The sequence below is a fragment of the Gorilla gorilla genome, chromosome 10, assembly GCF_029281585.2.
Source record: "Gorilla gorilla gorilla isolate KB3781 chromosome 10, NHGRI_mGorGor1-v2.1_pri, whole genome shotgun sequence".
Taxonomy (NCBI): domain Eukaryota; kingdom Metazoa; phylum Chordata; class Mammalia; order Primates; family Hominidae; genus Gorilla; species Gorilla gorilla.
This window is the reverse complement of record NC_073234.2, coordinates 27,628,101-27,648,233: the sequence shown is the minus strand read 5'-3', so window position 1 is coordinate 27,648,233 and position 20,133 is coordinate 27,628,101. Positions and strand designations below refer to the sequence as shown.

At 39.1% G+C, this 20,133-nt stretch overlaps 1 protein-coding gene and 1 pseudogene across 3 annotated transcripts in view; one reads left to right on the top strand and one right to left on the bottom strand.

The window, feature by feature from the left end:
* Nucleotides 1–20,133, top strand: part of LRP6 (LDL receptor related protein 6) — a 153,418-nt gene that overhangs the window by 16,246 nt on the left and 117,039 nt on the right. For 2 of the 3 annotated variants that reach the window (XM_019039057.4, XM_004052742.5), the window contains exon 2: nt 6,313–6,706. The exons of the other annotated variant lie outside the window; for it this stretch is intronic. In XM_019039057.4, coding sequence (XP_018894602.3) covers nt 6,313–6,706 — 394 coding nt within the window. The remainder of the gene's footprint in view (nt 1–6,312; nt 6,707–20,133) is intronic. 3 annotated transcript variants of the gene reach the window in all.
* Nucleotides 1,564–5,028, bottom strand: LOC109028995 (ubiquitin-conjugating enzyme E2 variant 1-like; annotated as a pseudogene).

Here is a 20,133-nt window from a genome sequence, read left to right as displayed (position 1 = left end):
TGAACCTGGGAGGTAGAGGTTACATTAAGCCCAGATTGTACCACTGCACTCCAGCCTGGGTGACAGAGCGAAACCCCATCTTGAAAAACGAAGAAGAAAAGAAAAATCAAGCCAGGTGCATTGGCTCACGTCTGTTACCCCAGCACATTGGGAGGCTGAGGTGGGTGGATCATTTGAAGTTAGGAGTTCGAGACCAGCCTGGCCAACATGGTGAAACCTGCCTCTACTAAAAATACAAAAATTAGCCGGGTGTGGTGTTGGGCGCCTGTAGTCCCAGCTACTTGGGAAGCTGAGGCAGGAGAATCTCTTGAACCAGGGAGTCGGAGGTTGCAGTGAGCCGAGATTGTGCCACACTGCACTCCATCCTGGGTGACAGAGTGAGACTTCGTCTCAAAACAAAACCCCCAAAATATTAGTAAATATGTATATGATATTTCTGTGTGCAGTGAACTGTAGTAGGCATTGATGATAAAATTAGTTAGAAGGTATGGTTCTTGTTTCCAAGGGCTGAGATCCTAGAGGTAGGAAGTATGCTTAAAAAAAAAAAAAAGCTAGTATCATGTAAGTACTAAAGACTAAGGATTAAAAGAAGTAAAGCTGAGTCAATTAGAAAGGGTTACAGAGTAGGTAAGGTTTGACTCTGGCCTTGAAGGACTTGCTTGCTGGGAGAAAAAGAGAAGTATGGAGTAGGCAGGAAAATGAATACTCTGCGATGATGGGTGTGATGTACTCCCAGTTTACTTGTTTTGAAACCTGTTTGTATGATGCAGAGACTATAAAAGATTAATTTAGAGTCCTAGGTAGAAGTCATGGTGGAAGGCTGAGGTATTGAGGCATTTTGTAAATTTAGGCAAGGGGAATCAGAATGGCTTTTGAGTTGGCTAAAGTGAAAGTATTAGAAGTAGAAAAGGAAAGGGGAAAATATTGAGATAACTTACTATTAGGATATTTTAGGCCTGAAGTCATGAAGGTCTAGAGTAGGATAGTGGTTTTGAAAATGGAGAAGAGGAGGCAGATTTAAAGACATGCTTGTAAAATAAGAGCCAACAAGACAGTAATTGTCAGACTAGGGGAAAAGGGGAGGGGCTCAAAGATGGCTCCAGGGCATGCCAGTAAGGTTAGAATTGTGTGCCATTGACTGGTGAGGGATTTTGTTGTTTTGGGGGAAAGGTGATGAATTTAATTTAACGGGAGGTAGAGATGGCCAACAAAAAGTTAGAGGGACAGAACTGGAGATGATGTTTTGGGAAATAACTGCATAGAATTGCTTGTTGACCAGGTGAACTTTAATTAATTTATTTCCTTCCTTCCTTCCTTCCTTCTGTTATAGCACAACTTATATATTTCAAATGGACAAAAAATTAGTTTTACAGCATCTTAACATAAATTTCCTTTGAATGGAAGCTTCCTTTCCAGTACTTTGAGGTCTACAAGACATATCTAGAAAATTTGCTGCTGTGGAAAATGAAGACTGCTTAAATTGAATGAGGGGGAAGAGGAAGGGCCTGTGGTTTTTCTTCTTGATTAATTGCTGTAACACTGTGTTGTAGTTTTTCTTTTCGATTAGTTGCTGTAACACTGTCCTTCAGGTGGCTGAGGGAGTTTCATATTTTCTTTAGACACCATTAGGCGCCAAAGCTCTTGCAGGACAACTTTGGTGCTGTGAATTCTGCCATCTTGGGTCCACCAATCCATTAGAACTATTAACTCCATTCATATTAATTTTTTGTTACAAATCTTACAAAGGGGGGTGCTTCTGGGTATTTAGGTCCACATTTTATTTTAAGGCTGTATATTCAGTTTTCATAAATTGTTCTTGCAGGCCCAATTATCATCCCTGTATGTCTTGTAAGTGTCATGTCTTTATCATTGTCTAGACCTCAGCTAACTGCCATCTCCTACTCCTTTCTGGCCTTCTTTGAGTTCTTCCAAAAGTGGGAAATTGCAAGGGACTTTTACTCCCGAGCCTGTGGTGGCTGCCACCTTGTGTTGCTGTTGCTTGTGAACTTTAATTTTTTATACTCTTTCATTTGGGAACAACAGAGAGTCTTAGGATACCTATATATAGGAAGTGGAAGGTTTGAAACAAGACAAACAAGAAAAAATAGGTAGTATTGTATGAGGAGAACATTCTATATAGGTAGGGATATAGTCAACAGCATTGACTCCTCTAGAGGCGTTAAGAATAAAGACTGAGAGGCCGGGTGCAGTGGCTCAAGCCTGTAATCCCAGCACTTTGGGAGGCCGAGGCAGGCGGATCACGAGGTCAGGAGATCGAGACCATCCTGGCTAACACGGTGAAACCCCATCTCTACTAAAAATACAAAAATTAGCTGGGCGTAGTGGCGGGCGCCTGTAGTCCCAGCTACTTGGGAGGCTGAGGCAGGAGAATGGCGTGAACCCGGGAGGCGGACCTTGCAGTGAGCCGAGATTGCACCACTGCACTCCAGCCTGGGCGACAGAGCCAGACTCCATCTCAAAAAAAAAAAAAAAAAAAAAAAAAGGAGTAAAGACTGAGGAAAGACCACTGGATTTGGTTATAAAGATTTAGAGAAAGCACTTGCAGTTGAGTGATGGATAGGAAGTTAGATAAAAGAGTAATAGCTAATGAATGGTAGTGTGAAGTATATATACCAATGTTATAAGATTTTGCAGTTAGTAGAAATATTATTATTATTCTGATGGTAGCAAGGTTAGGGTTTTTAAAACAAAACAATAGCAAGGAACCTGGCATAAACCATTGAAAATACGAGAAATACAGAACAATTGATAGAGCAAAGTTGTAGAGAGGAGGTAAGGAGGCTGAACCGAAAGTATTGCTTTAGCCTTAGGAGGAAGGCCATCTTGTCATTTGAGACTGAGGACAAGGTAAGGGAAGATGGGTGGAGAGAAAATTTTGAGAGGTATAAATTAAGATGTTGGGGATGTATGACATTTACCTTGTATCCTGCTTCACTGAGATTGTTTTATGAGATGATCTGAGGATAAAGGATTCAGGGCATGGAAATTAGTCTTTAAAAGTAGAAAAGGCTTAGAAAGGCTGGTAGAGAAAGTTTCCCAGGAGTTTAATAAAGGAAAACAAGGATTCCTGAGCACTGTGAGTGTTCCACTAAAGAGAAGTGATGGTGATTATTTGGGTTATCTGAATACTAGGCAGTCAGAAAGTAAGCTCTTTGGAATGGAAGATACTGGCATGTTCCAGGGAGCAAGTATGTGGTTCCAGTGTATCTGTTTGGTAGATAAAAATAATGTTACAAATCAAATTATACCTATTAGATATCCCATTTAATATGTTGCTGAACAGATACTGGTGACAATGTAATAGAAAGTATTCAAGCATCAGAAGGGTGGTTGGACAGGATGAACCCTGGGATTTCCTTTCAGTAGTGTGGTTTATGTGCAGCAGATTTATGTACAGTCCTTTACAAATCCTCAATTATAACTAGTATTGCTAACTTAAAAAAGATTAACTTTGCCTCCTTCACCCGTTTTCAGGAGGGAGAAGAGACTCAGAATGCTTGTGAGGCCTTAACTGACCAGAAAGCATTTTTGGATTTTGTAGACCAAAAATATTCAGTACACATAGAAGTGTTAAAGTTTGACTTGAAAACAATGAAAGACATTTGGCTGCCACCTAATGTCCTATAGCTTTGATATAGTTTTCCAAGATAGTGCCATAAAGAAGGTGCCCAGTAAATATTAGATGATTATCATTCTTGAATTTTAAATTTTAAGTGTTTCGTGGGTATTCCTTAGCCTTATGCAGCACTTAGCATTGTATCCTTCACTAGTAGGGACCTTTTTTCTGATGTTTATATTTGGCCCATAGTATGAGAGACTCAGTATAGTGGGCTCTGTGGGGACTGATAAATCAGTGTGATGTGTGAAGGCCAGAAATGAATTAGAAGTGACTCTGTTAGGGAAGTTTATGAATTTGCTAATAGCTGCAGCAGATACACAGAATAAGCAGAAAGATTGGTTAGCCACTTTTTAAAAAAGCTGTCTGCCAGTTTGTTTTTGACTAAGAAAGTTGGATTTAAGCTTAGTTAGGGAAGTTTATGTTGTACTTACAGATGAAAATAGTATACATTTATAACTATTTGACAGACACAATCTATAGTGTAAACATCACTTTTTTCTTATACTTTTTTGAGATTGGAGTAATTTCTTGAAAAAGGGGGAATCGTTACTTCTAAATGGTAGTTGGGCTTGGCTTCAGATGACACAGTTGTAGACCTTTAGTAAGTAATTATGAAAGAGGATCATGTAGATAATTGCATCATAACTCTTTTTTTTTTTTTTGAGACAGGGTCTCCCTCTGTCACGCAGGCTCACTGCAGCCTTAAACTCCTGGGCTCAAGTGACCCTCCCATTTTAGTCTCCTGAGTACCTGGGACTACAGGCGTGTACCACTATGCCTGGCTACTTTTTTAAATTAATTTTTTTGTAGAGATGGGGTTTCCATGTGTTGCCAAGTCTGGTCTTGAACTCCCGGGCTTAACCAAAGTGCTGGGATTACAGGTGTGAGCCACCGTGCCTGGCTTGGTCTTACTTTTGCTGCCTCATTTATGTTCTGCATTCCAGCCTCTAGATGTGTGCTATCCAGTACTACCACTAGCCACACTTGTCTATATAAATTGGAATGAATTAAGATTATATAAAATTGGGGCCGGGCGCAGTGGCTCACGCCTGTAATCCCAGCACTTTGGGAGGCCCTGGCGGGTGGATCACCGGAGGCCAGGAGTTCAAGACCAGCCTGGTCAACATGGCGAAACCCCACCTGTAGTAAAAATACAAAAAATTAGCCGGACCCATAGTGGTGGGCACCTGTAATCCCAACTACTCAGGAGGCTGAGGCAGGAGAATTGCTTGAACCTGGGAGGCGGAATCTGCAGTGAGCCGAGATCGTGCCATTGCACTCCAGCCTGGGCAACAAGAGCAAAACTCTGTCTCAAAAAAAAAAAAAAGGTTATATAAAATTAAATATTTAATTTCGTAGTCACACTAGCCACATTTTAAGCGCTCCATAGCCGCGTGTGACTGGTGGTACTGTGTTATGCAGTGGAGAGGACATTTCCATCATCACAGAAAGTTCTGTAGGACAGTAGTGCTCTAGATTTTTAATTGTTGCTTGATACTAGGAAAGTAAATGTCAGAAGCTTGGAATAGATATTTAATAAAAACCAAAAAACATGGAATTTATACTACCTCACTCCCAACAGCCTCAACTTTCTCAAAGTTAAATGATATTGCTGTAAGATTGGCTTTATATTTAGTTTCGGGTCTTTTCAAAGGTCATTTTAATAGTAATATAGAACAGAATAAAGTAGCTTTACTAAGAACTATTTCTGTCAAACTGTAACAGTTTTATTAAGGTATAATTGATAGACAATAAATTTTGCTTATGTCAAGTGTAAAATTTAATAAGTTTTGACATGTTTACACCTCCGAAACCATCATTATTGATAATATAGCTCATCACCTGCAAAAGTTTGCTCATGCCCATTTTTAATCCTCCCCCTCATTCTTTTGCACCTTCTTTCCCTATTTTGAGACAGCCATTGATCTGCTTTGTGTTTTTACAAAAGTTTGCCTTCTGTAAAAGTTTATATAGATGAGAGTCATGCAATATATACCTTTGTTTTGGCCTGGCTTCTTTCATTCTGAATTATTTTGAGATCCACCCATTTTTCATGTACAAAGAGTTCATTATTTTCTGTTGTGTGGCAGTATCACAGTTTTTTATCCATTAGTCTGTTGATGACATTTGGGTTGATTCCAGTTTGGGTTATTACAAATAAATTGCTATGAGCATTTGCATACAAGTCTTTGTATTGACATATGTTTTTGTTTCTCTTGAGTAAATACCTAGATGTGGAATAAGCAGTATCTAGCTATTGCCTTGGATTGTATAGTAGGTTGTATGTTTAACCTTTTAGGAAACTGCCAAACTGTTTTCCCAAGTGGCTGTACCATTTTACATTCACCCCAGTAGAGTATGAGTGTTCCAGTAGCTCCATATTATTGCCAATTCTTGGTATACCCAGGCTTTAAACTTTTATCTGAGTTATTTTAACAAGAAAAGACTATTGTGGTGGAAATAGTTCCCCCCCTTTCCTATGTCTTATTTTTTAAATACTGCAAAAATAATATTTTGTGTGTGAAAGAAGTTTAGATGGTCTCCTAATGATTTATTTATTCTTTTCTTATTTTCGACAGTCTTTGCTCACTAATACCGATTTGAAACCCAGTTTATAAGAACCAATACGTTTTCTTCCTTTTCACTTACATATTTTTCTTTTTTTGTTCTAGCGGCCCCTTTGTTGCTTTATGCAAACAGACGGGACTTGCGATTGGTTGATGCTACAAATGGCAAAGAGAATGCTACGATTGTAGTTGGAGGCTTGGAGGATGCAGCTGCGGTGGACTTTGTGTTTAGTCATGGCTTGATATACTGGAGTGATGTCAGCGAAGAAGCCATTAAACGAACAGAATTTAACAAAACTGAGAGTGTGCAGAATGTTGTTGTTTCTGGATTATTGTCCCCCGATGGGCTGGCATGTGATTGGCTTGGAGAAAAATTGTACTGGACAGATTCTGAAACTAATCGGATTGAAGTTTCTAATTTAGATGGATCTTTACGAAAAGTTTTATTTTGGCAAGAGTTGGATCAACCCAGAGCTATTGCCTTAGATCCTTCAAGTGGGTAAGTTTTTGTACAGTGTACGAAGATCATCGTACCTCCTTTTGATTTTTCTCCACTGACATACACCACCCTGACCCCTATGAGAAAAGAAAGATCGAAAACAGGAATTTTAGATTCTTTGGGCTTCTTCGCTGAGTAGACTTGAATGTGGAAAGTTACGTTGTGTTATTATTATTTTTGACAGGGTTTTTGCTTTGTCACTCAGGCTGTAGTGTAGTGGTGCAATCAAAGCTCACTGCACTGTCAGCCTCCCAGGCTGAGGTGATCCTCCCATTTCAGCCTCCCAAGTAGCTGGGACTTTAGGTGTGCGCTACCACACCTGGCTAGCTAAAAAAAATTTTTTGTTAGCTGGGCGTAGTGGCGCACATCTGTAATCCTAGCTAGACGGGTGGCTGAGGCACGAAAATCACTTGAACCCAGGAGGCAGAGGTTGCAGTGAGCTGAGATCGCACCACTGCACCCCAGCCTGAGCAACAGAGTGAGACTTTGTCTCAAAAAAATTTTTTTTTGTAGAGACAGAATTTCACCGTGTTGCCCAGGCTGGTCTTGAACCCCTGGGCTTAAGTGATCTGTCGCTCTGCCTTGACCTCCCCAAGTGCTGGGATTACAGGTGTGATCCACTGTGCCCAGTGTGTTGTGTTCTTAGTGTTTCTGTAAATCGTTTTGGGTTTCTAATAGCCATGTTTATATTTCTTGGGTTTTCTTCTGTATTTATTTTTTGTGATATCAGAAGATAATTTAAAGAGAGAAGGAATGAAATGAGAAGTATTTGATAGCCCAAGATGAGATAGACTAATCTAGATCTTATACCTTTTATTATATACACAATGATATTGTGATACTAGTGTTTTTTTGTTACACTCTGAAGCATTATTTAACGTCAGTATTGAATGAAAAATAAAAATTATTAAATAACTCATTTCTAGTTAGCTAAACATATATTTGCAATAAAGGTTTATTTTCTAATGAGAAGGAAAACTTAAAGCTCTGAGTAAATCTCATTTCAAAGTGTGAACTGTATCCTCACATTGCTTCTCTGTTACTATGTCTCATTTCTACTATTAGTATATACCATTTTGTGATATTTCTTTATTGAATAAATTGTCATGGCTAGTCTGTCATGGCTAAGTATAGATAACTATCTGAACATGAACCTAAAGTGACTAATATTTGGTTAAAATCCAAAGATAAATAACCTGTACTATTTTAATACTTTGTTTTCTTTAGCTTTCAGTTGTATTAGAATGCTTTAAAACTCATTTCACTTATAGAAAGGAGTGAATTCTTTTTATGTAATAAATGAGAACTTGGGGAGAATGGAAGAAAGGTTTATATGTGCTTCTTTATCTTGATATCAGGCCTGATTTGGTTACAGAGGTTGAACAGGATGCCATGTTGTAGAAAAATGAGAAGACTGATTTGACTGTAAGGGATAACGTGGGCAGTAGTATAGGGAAATTTTAGAGGGAGATGTCTGGAAATACAAGTATGTATTTTTTAGAGTGAAATTAAAACGTGTTTGTTGAAGCAAGATGGTGCTCTTAAAGCACCAGGAAATATTGTAGTGGCTCTGATCGTAGGAAAAACGATTGGATGTCCTGAGGAGGAGGTCTCAGATGTAACTGTAGTTATCAAAGAATTTGGTTGTTGAGAACTTTATAGATATTTTTGAGAAACGGATTTTGTGTTTTGCTAACAGTTCGTAAGGCTCAGAGGGTGTTGAAATGTTTCTGAGGTTACTGCTTTGTAGAACACATAGGATTTTGGTGCTTGTAGTCGTCATTAGGGAAGAATACCGTGGTGAAAAGATAAAGTTCTTTTTTCCCCTCTTCTTGACAAGTTCAATTTCACCACTGTAAGGGTGATGATTGAAATTTAATGAAATATCTGTTAAATGGTTATGTTCAGAGTTCTGCATTTTGTACTCTGGTTGGAGAGAGGGGGTTTGGTTTATCTTTACTGTTTAAGGACAGAAAACTTGGGAGAGACAACTTTTTCTTCTTCAAAGCATGTTTATTTGCATTATGTAACATGAATGTGAAGAGAGGAAGAGTGTTAAAATAATTAGAAGGGGCACAAGAGCTGTTAGGAGCTTCATTACCAAATTTTGGAATGGGATCTTGATCATTTCTATAAGAGATTAATGATTACCTGATAGTACATTATTAAAGGGAACTGAATGTATATAGTTCCTCTTGACTCTTCAGGATCTAACAGTTTAGTGAGTAAATTAATAATTTTCATTTTGTTCCCCAAAACTAATGAGCTTTACTTCTGGGTAGCAGGTCTGATAAGTATCTTCTGAAGTAATTTTGCCATTTGATTAAAAAATACTTTAGAGTTTCTGTGGCTTTAATTTATCCTTGTTATTTCTCATTATTGAATGTGAGAATTCACCAAAGACTTAGCTGATAAAAAAGATTATTGGAAGAATCAGTAGCAATTTACTTTGAAGGTAGAAGGTAGTGTTATTTAGCTTCTGAAGGTGGTTCAGTGAAGAATAACTCTTTCTGTGGACTAAAGGCTTGGTCAAACACCCAGTGAAATATTTTGTATTATTTTTGATGTGTGTGGTTAATGTGGGAGGCAGAGGAGGGGAGAGTAGGGGAGAGAGAGTGGGTAAATTCAACTCCCCTCCCCAGCTTTAACAGTCCTCTCAAAATTTCTTTTAATTTTGAGAAGTCATTTTGTGTCATGGTTATTTTAGAAACGACTCAACTGGAAACAAATAGAATCTGGTCAAATGGTATATATACATTTGATATATGTACAAATGATGGAGCGTATTTAAAATTATATTTTAAACTCCTACACTGAAAAATATATTCATCAGATGATCTTTCAGTGTTAATGATCTTAGATTTGTATCGTGGATTGTGGTTTTAGTTGAAAAGTAATTATAGGTAGAGTACATCATTTGTCAAACAGAAGAGATGATTTCCAGATTTATTTTTTGGGGGAAATACGAAGTTTGAGTTCCAGACAAAGTACATGAAAACAGTGCTGAGGAAAAATGTAGACTTTTCAGAGTTCCAGGATCCTGGATTATGAGGTTCACAAGAGCTGATTGAGCTCTCTCATAGCAACTTACGTAAAAGGAAAGCTATTGAATGACTGGTATTGTTTGAGCCCTGGGAACTAGTGCAGACATCTGTGTGCTTTCGGATGTATGGAGTTCTTTGTGTAATCAGTCCATTTAGCCTAGACTGAAGGAAGATTTTTATTCCTCTCTCTAAATTTGGCCTCTATTATATTAGTCTGAGATTTTTTTTTCCTTATAATAATGACTAGCAGTGTACAGTTCAGACTAAGCAACGGGAAGATGTGTGTATGAAATTGTTAGAGAAATGAACAACCAGAGTTACAGTAAACAGTTGTCTTATGTTACAGTGAGTAGAGGTGATTCCTATGTGGCTGCTCCTAATGCTGGAGCCCCTCAGTCTGATTCCACAGTTACCATGCTAAGCAACCGTACTAATCTTGGTGATGTTGAGGACCTGTGTCAAGTTTAAGGGTGTTTTGTTTGTTTGTTTAGGATCCTTTCATATTCCAAATCATTTTAGATTTTTTTATAAAGTTAAACTTTAGTGATTCAATTTGAAGTGAATTTATATTAAACAGCTTTGAATGATATTTATATTTTAAAAGTATGTATTTTTATTTATTATTTATTTATTTATTTTTGAGATGGAGTCTCACTCTGTTGCCCAGGCTGGAGTGCAGTGGCACGATCTTGGCTCACTGCAAGCTCCGCCTCCTGGGTTCACACCATTTACCTGCCTCAGCCTCCCGAGTAGCTGGGACTACAGGCACCTGCCACTTTGCCTAGCTAATTTTTTGTATTTTTAGTAGAGACGGGTTTCGCCTTGTTAGCCAGGATGGTCTCGATCTCCTGACCTCATGATCTGCCCGCCTCGGCCTCCCAAAGTGCTGGCATTACAGGCGTGAGCCACTGTGCCCGGCCATAAAAAGATTCTTTTTGTATGGAAAGTGGAAAATGTAGCCAGTTACATTTAGGCAGATTATATAGATTCACATATGTTTGGAGATGAGGATTTTTGAGATCATTATCTAAAAATTAAGAGTGATGTGTTGGAAGAACCACTAATCTTTTCGGGAAATCTGGATTATGGGTTTAGCTTGAATGGCATATGAATCAGGGTCTTGGAAATTAAGAAACAACAAACTCGTGGTGTGTGTCTCTTTATGTGTGTGTGTACATGTGTTCTCAAATGTTAATGTAGGGGTTTTTTCTTAAAAATATCTTAACTCTCATCCAGTTTTAGTTTCTTCATATCAAGTAATATCCATCACCGTGTCTCAAATTAATAAGTTTCAATTGTATTGTCTACTTTTTTATGCTCCATATCTCCTAGCATTTATTGAAGGAATTTTGAAGGGGAGTAGTTGTAGTATAACTGAATGCCTTTACATAACACAGTATTTTAATAGCTTTGCTTTTTAATAAAAGCTTTCTTTGCTTGTAACATTGAGCTTTTCATTCATCCTTAGTAGAAGATTGAAACTTGGTGATTATAAAGAATAGGATACCTTCCTCTGTATGGCTGGAGATGAAAAAAAAAAAAAAGAAAAAGAATAGGGTACCTTTATGAGTATAGGCTGCCTGCATTTGGGGATTTTGTCTACCTTCGATGTATTCCAGAGTTGATGATTCTTCAGAAATTACAATGAATCTTTAAGATTTTGGAAGGAGGGGTTTGTCAGCTAATTTGTGAACTAGGAATAAAATATGATTGTTTTTATTTTTGTAACAATTGATATTGATACTATATTTCTTTTAGAAATTTTCACTTAAGCTTATTGAGTTTTATATACTGTTTCCGTTGTCCTACCACTTGGACCGTGCCTTTCCTTCCTCCATTAGCTCTTTAAAAATGGAACAGTTTAAAAGTGCGTTATTTTCTTTGTTCTTTTTCTGAGATCATATCCGTTTCCAGTTGGCTTTTGCATAGAAGCAGATAGCCAATTATTTAAAATCTAAAGCTTTAGACTGGATCTTGCTTTAAAGCACTGGCCCTGTGTATGAAGGATCTTGGTGTAAACAACTTATAGTTTTGAAAGATGTTCTGTTAAATTGGGAAGGTCTGTTTTCTATCCCTTGAATCCTAGAACTGGAAGGGAATCTTAAGGATCCTCTAGCTAAATGCCTTCCTTCCCTTCTTTGGGTGAAGAAACCAAGGCCTTTGAGCAAGATAAATGAGAGGGAGCTATATTCTTAGTTGAAATTTTTGAATTCCATGTTTGGTGCTTTTTTTCTTTGTGAAAGGTATCTTACTGAAGCCATTGTTTTTTGTTTTTTGTGTTTTTTTTACGAGTTGAATTACTTTAAAAAATTGAACATGGTAGCTTTGTTTAAAGGACCTTTTTAAAATAAGTTTCATGTTTTTAGGTTTACTCAGTGTAGCAATTTCTTATTTTACCATTGCTTTTTGCATCCCAGTTAATCCATTTGGATTCAGCTTCCTTTTGTTTGAAGTATGCCCTTCAGTGTTTCTTTCAATAAGCGTCTGTTAATAGTAACTCTTGGTCTTTGTCTAAAAATGTATTTATTTTGCCCTCATTCTTGAAATGATAATTAGTTGAGTATAGAATTCTACGTGATTAGTTATTTTCACTCAGACCTTTGAGGGTGTATGGCTTTAATTGTTGGTACGATTAAGTCTGTATTGCATTGTAATTTATCATTTATCTTTTTTAATATTTTTGTGGTTTTTAAAAGCTTCTCTTGATTTTTGGTATTTTGCAGCTTTGTCTACCCTGTGTCTAGATGTGGATATATTTTTATTTATCCTGGTTAGGATTCATATTTCTAGAATCTAAGCATTTTTGTCGTTTGTTAATTCTAGAGAATTCTTATCCATTTTTTTTCTTAATTTTCCTCCATTCTCCTTAGTCTCCTTTGGAACTCTTGTTTGATATGTGTTCCTTTCTAATTCCCTGTTCCTTTCCTCTTAATTTTGCTCTTTTATCTTCTCTCTCATTATTTCTCTGAGCCACTTTGTTTTTTTTTTTTTTTTTGTACCTGCCATCTAGATAACAAAATTCTTCAGCTGTGCCTAACTTTGCAGTTTAACATGTTAATTGAGGTTTTAATATCAGTGACTATATTTTAATTTTTTTAGAAGTTCCTTGTGCCCCCTTATGAAGAAATTTCAGCTACATAAAAGTAGAGAAAACAGTATATCAGTAATTTTAGACTTGGAAAAAAAGTTGCAAAAATTGTACATAGCTCTGGTGTAACTTTCACCCAGCTTCCCTAAATATTGACATTTTGTATAACCATAGAACAGTTATCTAACCAGGAATTAATGTTGATAGAATACTGTTAACTAATCTGTAGACCATATTTGAATTTCTCTGTTTTCCACATTAGTCCTTTCTCTGGTCCAGGATACCATTTTGCATTTAGTTATCTCCTCGGCCTTTTCTAATCTGAGATGTTTTGGTAGTCTTTCTTTGTTGTTCATAACCTGGACATTTTTGAAGATTATTGGCCAGTCATTTGTAGAACATTCCTCAGTTTGGCTCTATTTGCTGTTTCTCATGATTTGATTAAAGTTATACATTTTTGGCAAGAATACCACAGAAGTGGTATTATGCCCTTCTCAGGGCATCCTGTCAGCAGGCACATTATGTGGATACTGGGTGATGTTACAGTTGATCACTTGGTTATGGTTTTGTCTGCTAGTTTTTTTTTCACTGTAGTTACTATTTTTTTCCTTGCAATATATATTTGAGGCTGTGCAATTATCCTGTTTCTCATCATACTTTTATCCACAAATTTTAGCATTCCTTGATGGTTTTTGCCTGTGTTAATTATTACTGTGATGTTTGCTGTTTGCCAAATAGCGATTTTTCTAGTTCCATTATTCCTTCTGTGTGCATTATTAGCTTTCTACCTTAACGTAGAGCTGTCCTGTCTCTCTCATTTATTTATTCAGTTATTTATATTAGTGTGATATTGTGAAAATATATTTGGTCTCTGTCCCCTGGTTCTTGGCACACAGCTTCTAAAACCCTTGTAATTTCCTGAGCAGTAGGGGTGCTAGGTGCATCTTTTGTTCTAATATTTGGTCTTTGACTCCAGTGTCTGACATGGAACTCCTAATCCCTTGGAATTTCCTGGGTGATAGGAGCATCTTTTGTTCTAATGAGGCAACTCTTGATAGGCTTCTGGATGGGGGCTGGTCACCAGAAAGACCAAGCCATGATTAGAAGCTTGGAACTTTCAGCTCCACTTCACATCCTTGGGCAGGGGAGAGGGACTGGAGATAGAGCTAATAATCACTCATACCTATATAAAAAGACTCTAAAAAAAAAATCCCTGAATTATGGGGGTTTGGAGAGCTTCTGGGTTGGTGAACACATCCATTTTCATGTTTCATTAGGATGGAATCTCCTGTGCTCGTGACCCTTCTGGATCTCTCCCTATGTATCTTTTCCATGTGGTTGTTCATCTGTATCCTTTGTAATATCCTTTATAATAAACTGATAAATATAAATAAAGTGTTTCCCGGAGTTCTGTGAGCTACTTTAGCAAATGATTGAACCTGAGGAGGGGATTGTGCGAACATCCAGTTTATAGCTGGCCAGTCAGAAGCACGGGTGCCTGCAGTGCTGGGGGCAGTCTTTTAGGACCGAGCCCGTTACTGGGATCTGATGCTGTCTTCACATAGATAGTGTCAGAATTGAACTGGCTTGTAGGACACCCAGGTGGTGTTGTAGAATTGCTTGGTGTGGGGAACCCCCCCGTCACCCCGCCCAGCGATCTGGTGTCAGAAATGTTCTGTTATGTTGACCCTGTGAGAGAAGGAAATGTGTTTTTCTGATACAATTAGTATGGATTCATGGGCATTTATTTTATCCTGTAGGTTATAATCCAAAACTGTCATGATTTTCTTGCTCAAATTGTTGCAGATTTGACCACTGGGAGCTCTTTCAAGTTGGTTCCTGAGTCGTTTGTACATGCCCTCATTGTTTGTTTGTTTATTTATTTATTTATTTTGAGACGGAGTCTTGCTCTGTCGCCCAGGCTGGAGTGCAGTGGCGCCATCTTGGCTCACTGCAAGCTCCGCCTCCCGGGTTCACGCCATTCTCCTGCCTCAGCCTCCCGAGTGACTGGGACTACAGGCACCCGCCACCATGCCTGGCTAATTTTTTGCATTTTTCAGTAGAGACAGGGTTTCACACCTGTTAGCCAGGATGGTCTCGATCTCCTGACCTGGTGATCCACCCGCCTCGGCCTCCCAAAGTGCTGAGATTACAGGCGTGAGCCACCGCGTCCAGCCGCCCTCATTGTTTTTTAAGTACTTATTTACTTTCTGGCGACTCCAGGCAGTCCAGACTCATTGTGTCCTTTTTCTGTTCCACTCCTTGAATCAACTATTTCTCCAAGGAGTTCTGGCTCCTTTTATTAGAGAATGGTATTTAGAAATGAAGATGTGGAAACTAGGTATGCTCTTTGCTACTGGATTTTCTTTTTTCTTTTTCTTTTTTTTTTTTGAGCCGGAGTTTTGTCCTTGTTGCCCAGGCTGGAGTGCAATGGCGCGATCTCGGCTCACTGCAACCTCCACCTCCCGGGTTCAAGTGATTCTCCTGCCTCAGCCTCCCGAGTAGCTGGGATTACAGGCATGCGCCACCATGCCTGGCTAATTTTGTTTTTTTAGTAGAGACGGGGTTTCTGCATGTTGGTCAGGCTGGTCTCGAACTCCCAACCTCAGGTGATCCGCCTGCCTTGGCCTCCCAAAGTGCGTGAGATTACAGGCGTGAGCCACTGCTCCCGGCTGTATTTTCTTTTATTGTATTTAGTTTAGTACCTCTCAGTGGACAGAGTTAGGAAATATATGATGTATGTAGACACACATACCCCTAGTTCTGTGTCTTTGCTATATGTAAAAACAAATTCATGTTATCGCCAATTCCAGTCTACTACCACAAAATTATCATTGTAGTCTTCTCTCTTTTCTTACTTGGGATATTTACTTCTATTCTGTGATAGTGAGAAACCTGGCTCTCATTATCATGATAGATTTTCTTATTTGCCCATCTTAGTGTACACATTAAGGGAGTTTTAAAATCATTAGCCTATACCACCATTGTGAGAAACGAATTTACTTTGGTGTTATGTGAAACAATTGACATGTTCCTAACAGTAAAAAGTAATACAAAAATTTATACTCAGAAAAGTGTTCTTCTTCCCCATCCCTTCTATCCTAGTCCCATCTCCTACCCCCTTTTTTCCAGTCTTTCCCCACCCCTCTCTATGGGTATCTTAGTCTTAATAATTTCTGCTTTTTTCTTGTGAATTTGTTTATGTACAAATGAGTTGATACGTGTGTATATATTTTTTTCTTTTACTATACCTCCATTCTCAGAATGTGAATGTGTATATATTTTTTTTTTTTGAGACGTAGTCTCTCTCTGTCGCCCAGAGTGCAGTGGCACCATCTTGGCTCATTGCAACCTCTGCATCCTGGGTTCAAGCGATTCTCCTGCCTCAGCCTCCTGAGTAGCTGGATTAACAGATGCGCGCCACCACACCCGGCTAATTTTTGTATTTTTAGTAGAGGCGGGGTTTCACCATGTTGGTCAGGCTGGTCTCGAACTCCTGACCTCGTGATTCACCCACCTCAGCCTCTCAAAGTGCTGGAATTACAGGCATGAGCCACCGTGCCCAGCCGTGAATGTGTATATTCTTATAATCCTCTTTTCCTACATGAAAGAGTAACATACAGTAGATGCTCTTTTGCATGTTCTTTTTAAACTTAACAACTTTTTTTTTTTTTGAGACGGAGTCTCACTCTGTCGCCCAGGCTGGAGTGTAGTGGCACGATCTGGGCTCACTGCAACCTCCGCCTTCCGGGTTCAAGTGATTCTTTGGCCTCAGCCTCTCAAGTAGCTGGGACTACAGGCATGTGCCATCATGCCTTGCTAATTTTTTTTTTTTTGAGATGGAGTTTCGCTCTTGTTGCCCACGCTAAAGTGTAATGGTGCAATCTTGGCTCACCGCAACCTCCGCCTTCTGGGTTAAAGCAATTCTCCTGCCTCAGCCTCCCGAGTAGCTGGGACTACATGCATTCACCACCACGTCTGGCTAATTTTGTATTTTTAGTAGAGACGGAGTTTATCCATGTTGGTCAGGCTGGTCTCAAACTCCTGACCTTGTGATCCGCCTGCCTCGGCCTCCCAAAGTGCTGGAATTACAGGCATGAGCCACCGTGCCCAGCCAAAACTTAACATTTTGAATGTCATTCCATATCGTTTCGTAGAGATCTTCCTCATTCTTTTTTGCCAGTGCATAGTATATCATTGTGTGAGTGTACCATAGTTTATTCAACTACTCTCTATGTGTAGGCTTTTAGGCTGTTTTTTTTTTAAAATTAGCTGAGATATTTTAAAGCAGATTCACACATCGATATCTCACTTGTAAATACTTTATTTTCCATCTCTAAAAAATACTGTTTTTTCTAGAATCATAATGCCATTGTCTTTCACACAACTTGCGATGAACAATTCTTTAATGTTATAAATTAGTCTGTTCATACTCAGATATCTGTGTCTCAGAAATGTTGCTTTATAGTTGGTTGTTTGAAATCAGAGTCCAAACATTTGGTTTACAAGTTGCATGTGGTTTTTCTAGAGCAGTTCAGTTGGTCCTCCCCCTTTCCCTTTTTATCTCTCACCTTGTTGACTTAATTGAAAAGACTGGGTCAGCTGTCCTATAGAATGTCCTAGATTTTTTATTTTCATTCATTCATTCATTTATTTTTCTGAGATGGAGTCTGACTCTGTTGCCCAGGCTGGAGTGCAGTGGCATGATCCGGCTCACTGCAACCTCCGCCTCCAGGGTTCACGCCATTCTCCTGTCTCAGCCTCTCGAGTAGCTGGGACTATAGGCACCCACCAACATGCCCGGCTAACTTTTTTGTATTTTTAGTAGAGGCGGGGTTTCACCGCATTAGCCAGGATGGTCTCGATCTCCTGACCTTGTGATCCACCCACCTTGGCCTCCCAAAGTGCTGGGATTACAAGCATGAGCCACCGCGCCCAGGCAATTTTTTTTTTCTAACAAATTATTGTGGTATTTTATTTATTTTTATCCCCGTGTGTTACTTGGAAAGAAAAATTAGATTTGAAGACTTGATTAGAGACAGATTTAACATTTTGGCATGAATGCCTCATAGGTAGTACTGAGTACTTTGTATTTGTCACATCAGAAGTTGTCCTATATTGTAGTGTTGCTAAGATTATTCGGTAGGTTCAGATGGTCAAATTTTCTGAGCAGTTGGGATGTTAGGTGCATCTTTTGTTATAATATTTGGTTTTTGACTCTAGTGCCTGAAAGTTACTATTTTTATTTGTAAGTTGAGCCCTTTCCGCTTGTGTCCTTAAGTTATTTGTGGGATGATCGTTTTGTATTTTGCCAAATACCTAGTTCCTTATTAACCACTCATTTATTGATTATTTTAGCATGCACTGAGGATTGCTTCTTGTATTTTCTTATTAGAGATATGTTATTGTTTGATGATGTCTTTTCTTGTGTCATATATGTTATTCCATCTTTTATGTGTTTTCATCATTTAAATATTTATAATCTCTATCAAGTTGTTCAGTTTTCTAAAGTTCTTAAAAATCTACTTCTGTTTTTTTTTTTTTTACACCTGCTGGATTCTTGCTTAAGGTTAAATGTTTCCTCGAGTGTTTTATATAGTTTTGGACTGTGAACAGATCTTCAGAGAGGCTGTCCTTGAGAATTCTGAGTGACTTGGGGGCATATTCCTCCAGAGAGATTTTGGGTTGCTTTTGCCAAGTTCACTGGAGGTGTTTCCAGTGACCACTTAATTTTTTTTTTTTTTTTTGAGGCAGCGTCTCACTCTGTCGCCCAGGCTGGAGTGCAGTGGCACGATCTCGGCTCACTGCAGGCAGGCTCTGCCTCCTGGGTTCTCGACACTCTTCTGCCTCAGCCTCCCAATAAGCTGGGACTACAGGCACCCGCCACCATGCCCGGCTAATTTTTTGTATTTTTTAGTAGAGACATAGTTTCACCATGTTAGCCAGGATGGTCTTGATCTCCTGACCTCGTGATCTGCCCGCCTTGGTCTCCTAAAGTGCTGGGATTACAGTCGTGAGCCACTGTGCCCAGCCGACCACTTAACTATTTAAAGTATAATTTATATACAGTAAATTGCACAGATCTCAAGTGTGAAGTTTGAGTTTTGTTTTTGTTTTTGTTTTTTTTTTTTGAGGCAGGGTCTCACTCCGTCAGTGGCGCAGTCTCAGCTCACTGCAACCTTTGCCTCCCAGGCTCAAGCAATCCTCCCATCTCAGCCTCCTAAGTAGCTAGGACTGTAGGTGTGTGCCACCACATCCGGCTAATTTTCGTATCTTTTGTAGAGATGGGGTTTCACCATGTTGCTCAGGATGGACTTGAATTCCTGGGCTCAAGTCATCTGCCCACCTCAGCCTCCCGAAGTGTTGGGCTTACAGTCATGAGCCACTGCGCTGCTCAGCATAAGTTTTTTTTGTTGTTGTTTAAACAAAAAAACCAAAACAAAAAAAACCGTCTCCTGGGCTGATCTAAAAACTTCTGGGACTACAGGCATGAGCCACTGTGCCCGGCTTAGTTTGAGTTTTGGTAAATGAGTTATCAAATGTTATCATTGCCTTATTCAAGCAGAAGTTATTTTTTATATTTAATTTTTAAAGTTGGGAGTTTCTGTACTATGTGGATAGAATAAATCAAACTCTAAACCTATGTAGGGGCAGTCTTATGATTATGAAATCTTTGGTGATCTTTCCTACCTTTTCAGAGCCTAGGGCAAGACAAAAAAGGCTTCCTGTGTCCCTCTGCCAGTGCGCAGATCTTTCTATTTCATTGTTCTTTGAGAGTCCATGCTTTGTGCAGGAATCTTACTTCTAACACTGTGTCTTGTGTGCCAAGATCTTCTCTGGCTTGTCATTGGAACAGAAGTTTCTCAGTTTCTGAAATCAGAAAATCCAGGGTCGTCATAGCATCAGGTCAAACATGTACTGCTTTTTTTTTTTTTTTTTTTGAGATGGAGTCTTGCTCTGTCATCCAGGCTAGAGTGCAGTGTCAAGATCTCGGCTCGCTGCAACCTCCGCCACCCAGGTTCAAGCCATTCTCCTGCCTCAGCCTCCCAAGTAGCTGGGACTACAGGCGCCTGCCACCACACCCGGCTAATTTTTGTATTTTTAGTAGAGATGGGGTTTTACCATATTGGCCAGGCTGGTCTCGAACTCCTGACCTTGTGATCTGCCCACCTTGGCTTCCCAAAGTGCTGGGATTACAGGCGTGAGCCACTGCGCCTGGCCATGTACTGCTTTTTACTTTCCTGTTCATTTTTGGTCTCAGGAGATTTCTCCTACTTTCTTGATAAGTTCTACAT